The sequence below is a fragment of the Procambarus clarkii genome, chromosome 20, assembly GCF_040958095.1.
Source record: "Procambarus clarkii isolate CNS0578487 chromosome 20, FALCON_Pclarkii_2.0, whole genome shotgun sequence".
NCBI lineage: Eukaryota > Metazoa > Arthropoda > Malacostraca > Decapoda > Cambaridae > Procambarus > Procambarus clarkii.
Window position 1 is genome coordinate 28376298 of NC_091169.1, and position 12109 is coordinate 28388406.

The window sequence follows — 12109 nt, forward strand, 5'->3', positions numbered from 1 at the left end:
CTCTGAGAGGGGTAAGATAGCTGATAGAGAAACTAGTGTGCAATTAAGAACCAAACCACTGAAGGTGATTAAGATGCTTTTACAAGCTAAGGTTATATAGTTACATCACATACATACATTGTATAATTGATACATTACATGGTCAATCTTGGATACAAGTCCAATATATCATCAAGTGTTCCAGTACTCATATAGTAATTACACAGTTCAGCATACCTTAGCCCAGGAGGGCGAAAGTCAGTCAGTATGGGACATTCTACAATATAATGTTCAAGTGAGTGCATGTTTTCTCTTTCACAAAGTTGACACATTGTGTACTCGACATTTGGATTTTGAGAAAGCTGCCAGATACGTCTATATCCCAGGCGTATTCTGGCCACTATAACATCACATTGCCGGGTTCTTGTTCTATTAGTCCCATTTGTGAGTGTCTCGTCACGATATCTCTCATGTAGTAAGGAGTGGTGGTAGGGAAGAAAGGTGTGAGGGATGGGTGGTGGTGAATGGTTGTGAGTAACGTAGTGTGGTTGATGTGGTTCACAGGCTGGGTTATTTTAATTTACAGAGTTGCTACCTGTACGCCTGGCTCTATACGCCTCTGGTGGGCCCTATATGCCTCTGGTGTGCTCTATACGCCTCTAGTGGGCTCTAGACGCCTCTGGTGGGTCTTATATACGCCTCTGGTGGGCTCTATACGCCTCTGGTGGGCTCTATACGCCTCTGGTGGGCTCTATACGCCTCTCGTGGGCTCTATACGCCTCTGGTGGGTCTTATATACGCCTCTGGTGGGCCCTATACGCCTCTGGTGGGCTCTATACGCCTCTGGTAAACTCTATACGCCTCTGGTGGGCTCTATACGCCTCTGATGGGCTCTATACGCCTCTGGTGGGCACTATACGCCTCTGGTAGGCTCTATACGCCTCTGGTGGGCACTATACGCCTCTGGTAGGCTCTATACACCTCTGGTGGGTCTTATATACGCCTCTGGTGGGCTCTATACGCCTCTGGTGGGCCTCTATCCGCCTCTGGTGGGCTCTATACGCCTCTGGTGGGCTCTATACGCCTATGGTGGGCCCTATACGCCTCTGGTGGGCTCTATACGCCCCTGGTGGGTTTTATATACGCCTCTGGTGGGCTCTATACGCCTCTGGTGGGCTCTATATGCCTCTGGTGGGCCCCTATACGCCTCTGGTGGGCTCTATACGCCTCTGGTGGGCCCTATACGCCTCTGGTGGGCTCTATACGCCTCTGGTGGGTCTTACATACGCCTCAGGTGGGCTCTATACGCCTCTGGTGGGTCTTATATACGCCTCTGGTGGGCCCTATACGTCTCTGGTGGGCACTATACGCCTCTGGTGGGCTCTATACGCCTCTGGTGGGTCTTATATACGCCTCTGGTGGGCACTATATGCCTCTAGTATGAGTGGGATTGGGTGGTTATAAATAGGAGCTGCCTCGTATGGGCCAATAGGCCTTCTGCAGTTACCTTTGTTCTTACGTTCTTATGTTCTAGTGTTCTAGTTGGCACCAATAACATCTATTGGGTCCTGAGTTTTAGTCGACCTTGTGGGCGTGGCAGGTGGGTATCAGGTATGAGGGCGTGGCAGGTGGGTATCAGGTATGAGGGCGTGGCAGGTGGGTATCAGGGATGAGGGCGTGGCAGGTGGGTATCAGGGATGAGGGCGTGGCAGGAGGGTATCAGGGATGAGGGCGTGGCAGGTGGGTATCAGGGATGAGGGCGTGGCAGGTGGGTATCAGGGATGAGGGCGTGGCAGGAGGGTATCAGGGATGAGGGCGTGGCAGGTGGGTATCAGGGATGAGGGCGTGGCAGGAGGGTATCAGGTATGAGGGCGTGGCAGGTGGGTATCAGGGATGAGGGCGTGGCAGGTGGGGAGGGTATCAGGGATGAGGGCGTGGCAGGAGGGTATCAGGGATGAGGGCGTGGCAGGTGGGTATCAGGTATGAGGGCGTGGCAGGAGGGTATCAGGGATGAGGGCGTGGCAGGAGGGTATCAGGGATGAGGGCGTGGCAGGAGGGTATCAGGGATGAGGGCGTGGCAGGTGGGTATCAGGGATGAGGGCGTGGAAGGTGGGTATCAGGGATGAGGGCGTGGCAGGAGGGTATCAGGGATGAGGGCGTGGAAGGTGGGTATCAGATATGAGGGCGTGGCAGGTGGGTATCAGGGATGAGGGCGTGGAAGGTGGGTATCAGATAGAGGGCGTGGCAGGTGGGTATCAGGTATGAGGGCGTGGCAGGTGGGTATCAGGTATGAGGGCGTGGCAGGAGGGTATCAGGGATGAGGGCGTGGCAGGTGGGTATCAGGGATGAGGCGTGGCAGGTGGGTATCAGGGATGAGGGCGTGGGCAGGTGGGTATCAGTGATGAGGGCGTGGCAGGTGGGTATCAGGGATGAGGCGTGGCAGGTGGGTATCAGTGATGAGGGCGTGGCAGGTGGGTATCAGGTATGAGGGCGTAACAAGTGGTTCACCTGTTATTTTGAATTCAAGGAGAGAGGAACACTCACACTCTGACCAACGTTAATTCCATATAAAACATTCATTCGTAATGACCGGACCAATGTCTAATTACAATATGTAATAGTCAACAAAATAATATTCGGCCCATCAACCGTGAAGAGCTCAGTCCCCCAGGGCACTGTGCTTGCTCCAGTACTTTTTCTCATCCTCATATCGGACATAGACCAGAACACAACCTATAGCACTGTATCATCCTTTGCAGATGACACTAGGATCTTCATGAGAGTTGGCAACATAGAGGACACGGCAAACCTCCAATCAGATGTAGATCAGGTCTTTCTATGGGCTACAGAAAATAATATGGTGTTCAACGAAGATATGTTCTAGCTCATGCGCTATGGAAAAAATTAAAATATAAAAACGGAAACCAACTACAAAACGCAATCAAATCATAACATAGAACGAAAAGGCAATGTAAAGGATCTGGGTGTACTCATGTCGGAAGACCTTACCTTTAAAGAACACAATAAAGTAGCCGTCACAACTGCAAGAAAAATGACAGGTTGGATAACAAGAACTTTTCACACTAGAGATGCTATACCGATGATGATACTTTTCAAAACGCTTGTGCTCTCTAGAGTGGAGTACTGCTGCACAATGACAGCCCCTTTCAAAGCTGGAGAAATTGCTGACCTGGAGAGCGTGCAGAGATCCTTTACTGCTAGAATCCACTCAGTAAAACGTCTAAACTACTGGGACCGACTAAAGAGCCTAAATCTGTACTCCCTTGAGCGCAGGCGGGAGAGATACATAATAATCTATACGTGGAAAATAATTGAGGGGCTGGTCCCAAACCTGCACACAGAAATAACATCACATGAGACCAGAAGACATGGCAGGATGTGCAGAATACCCCCGTTGAAAAGCAGAGGTGCAACAGGTACTCTGAGAGAGAACTCTATCAACATCAGAGGCCCGAGACTGTTCAACACGCTTCCGCTACACATAAGGGCATAACTGGCCGACCCCTCACAGTGTTCAAGAGAGAACTGGATAAGCACCTCCAAAGGATACCTGATCAACCAGGCTGTGACTCATACGTCAGGCTGCGAGCAGTCGCGTCCAACAGCCTGGTTGATCAGTCCAGCAACGAGGACGGGGCCGCGGGGACGCAAAGCCCCGAAAAAATCTCAAGGTAACCGTCATGCTTATATAAATCATCCATGCTCCATATAAATCATCCATGCTCCATATAAACCATTCATGCTCCATATAAATTATACAAGGCCTTATAAATCCTATATATATATATAGGACTTCACTAAGAGAATGGAAAGAAGGTATTTCCAATACATAATAAAACGAGATCAAACACAACCCAACAGGTGTGTGTCTGACACCTACAAACCCATCCAACATTAGAAGCAAACCAAACACCGTGAGAACAGCAAACACGAACAAAGCAATCAAACTTAGCTTTGCGCAAACAAACCACTCACACAAACAACACAAAATACTCAACAAAAGACGCACGAACGAAGCCTCTTACAAATAAGTATATATGTGGCCCTAAATCCCAAGCCAAACACCAGCCGCTCCCAAAACAAACGAGGCAAGCAGCAGCAGCGTTACGCAGGGACAAACAGGGCCAGAGGTCGGCGTGTATGAGTGGGAGTCGTGTGGGTGGGAGAGTCCCACCACAAACAGACATCCGAACTCTGTGTTTAGTCAAAACACCAGCTCAATAGGCGGGGATATCCGGGACCCTGGGGGACGGATGCTGGGGCTGGCACTCGTGGAGCTGGTGGGGAGGATAGGGGACTGGTGGGGAGGGTATGGGACTGGTGGGGAGGATGGGGTTGGTGGGGAGGGTATGGGGCTGGTGGGAAGGGTATGGGGCTGGTGGGGAGGGTATGGGGCTGGTGGGGAGGATATGGGGCTGGTGGGGGAGGGTATGGGGCTGGTGGGGAGGGTATGGGACTGGTGGGGAGGATGGGGTTGGTGGGGAGGGTATGGGACTGGTGGGGAGGATGGGGTTGGTGGGAGGGTATGGCGCTGGTGGGAAGGGTATGGGGCTGGTGGGGAGGGTATGGGGCTGGTGGGGAGGGTATGGTGCTGGTGGGGGAGGATATGGGGCTGGTGGGGAGGGTATGGGGCTGGTGGGGAGGGTATGGGGCTGGTGGGGAGGATATGGGGCTGGTGGGGAGGGTATGGGGCTGGTGGGGAGGATATGGGGCTGGTGGGGAGGGTATGGGGCTGGTGGGGAGGGTATGGGGCTGGTGGGGAGGGTATGGGGCTGGTGGGGAGGGTATGGGGCTGGTGGGGAGGGTATGGGGCTGGTGGGGAGGGTATGGGGCTGGTGGGGAGGGTATGGGGCTGGTGGGGAGGTATAGGGCTGGTGGGGAGGGTATGGGGCTGGTGGGGAGGATATGGGGCTGGTGGGGAGGGTATGGGGCTGGTGGGGAGGGTATGGGGCTGGTGGGGAGGATATGGGGCTGGTGGGGGAGGGTATGGGGCTGGTGGGGAGGGTATGGGGCTGGTGGGGAGGGTATGGGGCTGGTGGGGAGAATATGGGGCTGGTGGGGAGGGTATGGGGCTGGTGGGGAGGGTATGGGGCTGGTGGGGAGGGTATGGGGCTGGTGGGGAGGGGTATGGGGCTGGTGGGGAGGATATGGGGCTGGTGGGGAGGATATGGGGCTGGTGGGGGAGGGTATGGGGCTGGTGGGGAGGGTATGGGGCTGGTGGGGAGGGGTATGGGGCTGGTGGGGAGGGTATGGGGCTGGTGGGGAGAATATGGGGCTGGTGGGGAGGATATGGGGCTGGTGGGGAGGGTATGGGCTGATGGGGAGGATATGGGGCTGGTGGGAGAGTATGGGGCTGATGGGGATATATGGGGCTGGTGGGGAGGGTATGGGCTGGTGGGGAGGGTATAGGGCTGATGGGGAGGATATGGGGCTGGTGGGGAGGGTATGGTGTTGGTGGGGAGGATGGGGTTGGTGGGAGGGTATGGGCTGATGGGAGGGTATGGGGCTGGTGGGGAGGGTATGGGGCTGGTGGGGAGAGTATGGGGCTGGTGGGAGGGTATGGGGTTGGTGGGGAGGGTATGGGGCTGGTGGGGAGGATGGGCTAGTTGGGTTAGGGGGGGGTAATATTGTGGTTGATGCTAGTTAGAATAACACACCTGTCATTAACAAAATAAACAAAGTAGAATTGACTGCTCTCCCAGTGACTGTAATCCACCAATATGCACTAAGTGATTCTCTTCCAGACAGACTTCTCCAGATATACTACAAAAAGATTTCACAAATAGATTCATCCCTAAGCCGGAAAAAAATTCCATATCAAACATAAAACTACAGATCAATTCTCGAAGTACCTGCACAGTGTTCGACAGAAGACACGTTGAAGTACACGGAAGTGAAACAACATTATCAGACAACTGGATATAGAATCCAGGGAAGGGCCCCCTTAGCAGCCTGGCCCTGAGCTATGAAAACACAGCTAATGCCACGAGCTCAAAATAAAGAACAAGGTATGAAACCTTTCGACAAAGTCTGGCCCACAAGGCTGACATACAAGATACCTGAACTAGGGCTTCCATAGAGCTTTACCCCCACACTTTACAGCTTTATAGACAACAGAACAGCTAAGCTCAGTGTCGGTAGCTACTTAAGTGACACAATCGAACTGAAAAGTGGATTACCACAGGGAAGCTGCCCGTCACACACTGCTTATCCTATGTTTTCCCACATATGTCCGTCCTTTTCACACTGACCGTCATATGTTTTCAAAATGACGTCAACAACATCGACAGTCTCCGTGGTGTAGTGGTAAGACACTCGCCTGGTGTTCCGCGAGCGCTTTGTCGTGGGTTCGTATCCTGGCCTGGGAGGATTTACTGGGCGCAAATCCTTAACTGTAGCCTCTGTTTAACTCAACAGTAAAATGTGTACTTGGTTGTAACAACGATTCTTCGCGGCAGGGGATCGTATTCCAGGGACCTGCTCGAAACGCTACGCGTACTAGTGGCTGTACAAGAATGTAACACTCTTGCATATAAAAAAAAAAAAAAATATACACAGCTGACCTGTCCCCTACTCTCAAGGGGGGGGGGAGAGGGAGTATACCACTTATCTGGATGACGTCACGCAAATAATCTCCACCCAGGAAGTCTAAGACGATACTAGCCAACAAAATCATTGCTACAAAAGAATTCACAAATGACTTTGAAAAGTCATGGAAAGTCCGGCAGCGTCTTCCATTCTCTCCAGTACCTGTGCATAACGTCAAGAAAATTAACATGAACAAACTGCAAGCAGTGCAAAATAAGGCGCTAAGGAGAGCAGCAAAACACCGTCCACCATATGATCAGACAATCCAGGAGCTCCACGAACTCCTGAACACACAGCCACTAATCATCAGACTGCAGCACCAAGCCATCAGGGTGTGGAACACCATCCCAATGTTAGAGGACCCAATGTTAGAGGACCCAATGTTAGAAGACCCAATGTTAGAGGACCCAATGTTAGAAACATTACTCCAAGATGAGACGCCCCACTCCCACAGCTGGTGGCCCAAGATGAGACGCCCCTCCCACAGCTGGTGGCCCAAGATGAGACGCCCCACTCCCACAGCTGGTGGCCCAAAATGAGACGCCCCACTCCACAGCTGGTGGCCCAAGATGAGACCCCACTCCCACAGCTGGTGGCCCAAGATGAGACGCCCCACTCCCACAGCTAGTGGCCCAGGAGGTTATCTTGAGGTTATCTTGATATGATTTCGGGGCTTAGCGTCCCCGCGGCCCGGTCCTCGACCAGGCCTCCTTTTTGTTACATACCTCCCAGGAAGCAGCCCCTAGCAACTGTCTAACTCCCAGGTACCTATTTACTGCTAGGTAACATGGGCATCAGGGTGAAAAAAACACATTTACCCATTTGTCTCCGCCTCCACCGGGATAGAACCCGGAACCTCAGGACTACGAATCCGAGGCGCTGTCCACCCAGCTGTCAGGCGCTCCCTGTCAAGAGCCTGGATCTACCGTACAAACGCTTGCTGCTCTCTGAACACAGTGCCATCCTAACAGCGCTTATGTAGCATACACGGGATATGCTAAGTAAGCATTATGCTAGGTCATAATGTTCACGACGTACAGGGTTTAGACAACACTGTCTCCAGCGGCTATTTTGTTTATATATTGTCGCGAGTTTTTTTTTTTTTGTTTTGTCCCCGAGACCTTGAAGATTTGTCACGTAATTCTACGGAATTCGACAACCATAGTTCGTTATTGTTAAGGTGTGATGACGGTGTGGGCATTTGGTGTAGGGTGGGGGGGGGGGAGGAGGGAGGGAGAGAGGGAGGGGGGTGAGAGAGAGAGAGAGAGAGAGAGAGAGAGAGAGAGAGAGAGAGAGAGAGAGAGAAGAGAGAGAGAGAGAGAGAGAGAGAGAGGGGGGGGGGTGTAGGTCCTTGTGTGATGAGGTAGAGATCCATCACCCATTCATCAAATGATCCACATATCTAGCACAGGAAGTAACGAGTCTGCCCCTCGTAACAAGGCTAGTTCGCTCATTAACGGATCTATACCCTCTACGATCCTGTTAACGAGGCTGAGCTAATCACACGAGCCCTGACTGGCAATTGGGTCGGGCCCAATCACCGCTGGGTGATTGGGTCCGACCAGATACACACCGACCAGGTCGACCAATGGCGGCGACCAAAGCGCCGGAAGACCGTACCTTAACCGCTCGCTTCTCTTCAAACCGGCCCCTAATTGGGTACCTGGTTGTAAACTCACTTGCGGATCATATTCCAGGGGGGCACTAGGGGTTAGGCCTTGAGATGGCTGTGGGAACTGTTTCGACTCACAGCTGCTGCATGGGTCACAGCTGCTGCATGGGTCACAGCTGCTGCATGGGTCACAGCTGCTGCATGGGTACAGCTGCTGCATGGGCCACAGCTGCTGCATGGGTCACAGCTGCTGCATGGGTCACAGCTGCTGCATGGGTTACAGCTGCTGCATGGGTTACAGCTGCTGCATGGGTCACAGATGCTGCATGGGTTACAGCTGCTGCATGGGTCACAGCTGCTGCATGGGTCACAGCTGCTGCATGGGTCACAGCTGCTGCATGGGTCACAGCTGCTGCATGGGTTACAGCTGCTGCATGGGTTCACAGCTGCTGCATGGGTCACAGCTGCTGCATGGGTTACAGCTGCTGCATGGGTTACAGCTGCTGCATGGGTCACAGCTGCTGCATGGGTCACAGCTGCTGCATGGGTCACAGCTGCTGCATGGGTCACAGCTGCTGCATGGGTTACAGCTGCTGCATGGGTCACAGCTGCTGCATGGGTTACAGCTGCTGCATGGGTCACAGCTGCTGCATGGGCCACAGCTGCTGCATGGGCCACTCCTGCTACATGGACCACAGCTGCTACATGGACCACAGCTGCTACATGGACCACAGCTGCTACATGGGTCACACATGCTGCATGGACCACAGCTGCTACATGGGCCACAGCTGCTACATGGACCACAGCTGCTACATGGACCACACTGCTACATGGACCACAGCTGCTGCATGGGTCACAGCTGCTGCATGGGTCACAGCTGCTGCATGGGTCACAGCTGCTGCATGGGTCACAGCTGCTGCATTGGTTACAGCTGCTGCATGGGTTACAGCTGCTGCATGGGTCACAGATGCTGCATGGGTTACAGCTGCTGCATGGGTCACAGCTGCTGCATGGGTCACAGCTGCTACATGGGTCACAGCTGCTACATGGACCACAGCTGCTACATGGACCACACCTGCTACATGGGTCACAGCTGCTGCATGGGCCACAGCTGCTGCATGGGTCACAGCTGCTACATGGGCCACAGCTGCTGCATGGACCACAGCTGCTGCATGGGTCACAGCTGCTGCATGGGTCACAGCTGCTGCATGGGCCACAGCTGCTACATGGGTCACAGCTGCTTCATGGGTCACAGCTGCTGCATGGACCACAGCTGCTGCATGGGTCACAGCTGCTACATGGGTCACAGCTGCTACATGGGCCACAGCTGCTACATGGGTCACAGCTGCTGCATGGACCACAGCTGCTGCATGAGTCACAGCTGCTACATGGGTCACAGCTGCTGCATGGACCACAGCTGCTGCATGGGTCACAGCTGCTACATGGGTCACAGCTGCTGCATGGGCCACAGCTGCTGCATGGGCCACAGCTGCTACATGGTCACAGCTGCTGCATGGACCCAGCTGCTGCATGGGTCACAGCTGCTACATGGGCCACAGCTGCTACATGGACCACACCTGCTGCATGGACCACAGCTGCTGCATGGGCCACAGCTGTTACATGGACCACACCTGCTACATGGACCACACCTGCTGCATGGGCCACAGCTGCTGCTTGGACCACACCTGCTACATGGCACAGCTGCTACATGGGCCACACCTGCTACATGGACCACACCTGCTACATGGACCACAGCTGCTGCATGGACCACAGCTGCTACATGGGTCACAGCTGCTACATGGGTCACAGCTGCTACATGGGTCACAGCTGCTACATGGGTCACAGCTGCTACATGGACCACAGCTGCTACATGGGTCACACCTGCTGCATGGACCACAGCTGCTACATGGACCACACCTGCTGCATGGGCCACACCTGCTGCATGGACCACAGCTGCTACATGGGTCACACCTGCTACATGGACCACACCTGCTGCATGGGCCACAGCTGCTACATGGGCCACACCTGCTACATGGGCCCACCTGCTACATGGGCCACAGCTGCTGCTTGGACCACACCTGCTACATGGGCCACAGCTGCTACATGGGCCACACCTGCTACATGGACCACACCTGCTACATGGGCCACAGCTGCTGCATGGACCACAGCTGCTACATGGGTCACACCTGCTACATGGACCACACCTGCTACATGGACCACAGCTGCTGCTTGGACCACACCTGCTACATGGGCCACACCTGCTACATGGGCCACACCTGCTACATGGGCCACAGGCATCACAATATCACAGTGTAATAAGCCCTAAATCCGCTTGAATGGCCGAGCTCTAGCTCCCAAGCCCCCGCCTCACCAACTGGTGGCTGTGACCTCGTGCAGCGGATCACTCAGGCTGTGATGGTGAGCCACGTAACACGAGACTAAGACGGGTCCACCCGCCAGTCACGCCCCAATGGTCCCCGTACAAGATCATTACCCCACACGGTAGTGAGGGAAGGGGACGGTGAGGGGTGAGGGGACGGTGAGGGGAGGGGAAGGTGAGGGGTGAGGGGAAGGTGAGGGATGAGGGGACGGTGAGGGATGAGGGGACGGTGAGGGGTGAGGGGAGGACACAGGGAGGGGTGAGGGGACGGTGAGGGGTGAGGGGGAGGGGACGGTGAGGGGTGAGGGGACGGTGAGGGGTGAGGGGAAGGTGAGGGGTGAGGGGACGGTGAGGGGTGAGGGGAAGGTGAGGGATGAGGGGACGGTGAGGGATGAGGGACGGTGAGGGGAGGGAGGGGACGGTGAGGGGTGAGGGGACGGTGAGGGGTGAGGGAAGGTGAGGGGTGAGGGGACGGTGAGGGGTGAAGGGAAGGTGAGGGATGAGGGGACGGTGAGGGATGAGGGGACGGTGAGGGGAGGGGAGGTGAGGGGTGAGGGGAGGACACGGTGAGGCTGAGGGGAGGACACGGTGAGGGGAAGAAGATGAGGGGAATGGGATGAGGGGAGAGGCAAGGAGAAGAAGGAAGGAAGGAAGGTAAGGGGGGGGGGGAAGGTAGGAGCTTGAGGGGAGGTGAGGGAAGCCACCAGTGTCACCTGATGATGGCCGCCACTGACTATGTTACAACGATGGGGAGAGTATACATGGGGAGGTATACATGGGGATAGTATACACAGAGGAGAGTATACATAGGGAGAGTATACACGGAGGAGAGTATACATAGGGAGAGTATACATGGGGAGATATACATGGGGAGAGTATACATGGGGAGAGTATACATGGGGAGAGTATACATGGGGAGAGTATACACGGAGGAGAGTATACACGGAGGAGAGTATACATGGAGAGAGTATACACGGAGGAGAGTATACATGGGGAGAGTATACATGGGGAGAGTATACATGGGAGAGTATATATGGGGAGAGTATACACGGAGGAGAGTATACATGGGGAGAGTATACATGGAGAGTATACATGGGGAGAGTATACATGGGGAGAGTATACACGGAGGAGAGTATACATGGGGAGAGTATACACGGAGGAGAGTATACATGGGGAGAGTATACATGGGGAGAGTACATGGGGAGAGTATATATGGGGAGAGTATACACGGAGGAGAGTATACATGGGGAGAGTATACATGGGGAGAGTATACACGGAGAGTATACATGGGGAGAGTATACATGGGGAGAGTATACACGGAGGAGAGTATACATGGGGAGAGTATACATGGGGAGAGTATACACGGAGGAGAGTATACGTGGGGAGAGTATACATGAGGTGAGTATACACGGGGGGAGAGTATACATGGGGAGGGGACAGTATAAGGACCAGAGGGGGGGGAGACAGTGTAAGGACCAGGGGGGAGACAGTATAAGGACCAGGGGGGAGACAATATAAGGACCAGGGGA

At 54.2% G+C, this 12109-nt stretch overlaps 2 protein-coding genes across 2 annotated transcripts; one reads left to right on the forward strand and one right to left on the reverse strand.

Moving 5' to 3' along the window:
• Window positions 1-9009: 9009 nt before the first annotated feature.
• On the reverse strand, window positions 9010-9732 carry LOC138366775 (cuticle protein 38-like). Its single transcript, XM_069328053.1, has one exon. The coding sequence runs from the start codon at window positions 9730-9732 to the stop codon at window positions 9010-9012; it is 723 nt and encodes a 240-aa protein (XP_069184154.1).
• A 176-nt stretch (window positions 9733-9908) lies between these two features.
• Window positions 9909-10526, forward strand: LOC138366776 (spore coat protein SP65-like). Its single transcript, XM_069328054.1, has one exon. The coding sequence runs from the start codon at window positions 9909-9911 to the stop codon at window positions 10524-10526; it is 618 nt and encodes a 205-aa protein (XP_069184155.1).
• Window positions 10527-12109: the final 1583 nt, after the last annotated feature.

Coding starts and splice junctions, on each gene's coding strand:
- LOC138366775 (XM_069328053.1), bottom strand. CDS start 9,732: ATGCAGCAGCTGGGTCCATGCAGCAGCTGTGACCATGTAGCAGCTGTG.
- LOC138366776 (XM_069328054.1), top strand. CDS start 9,909: ATGGGCCACACCTGCTACATGGACCACACCTGCTACATGGACCACAGC.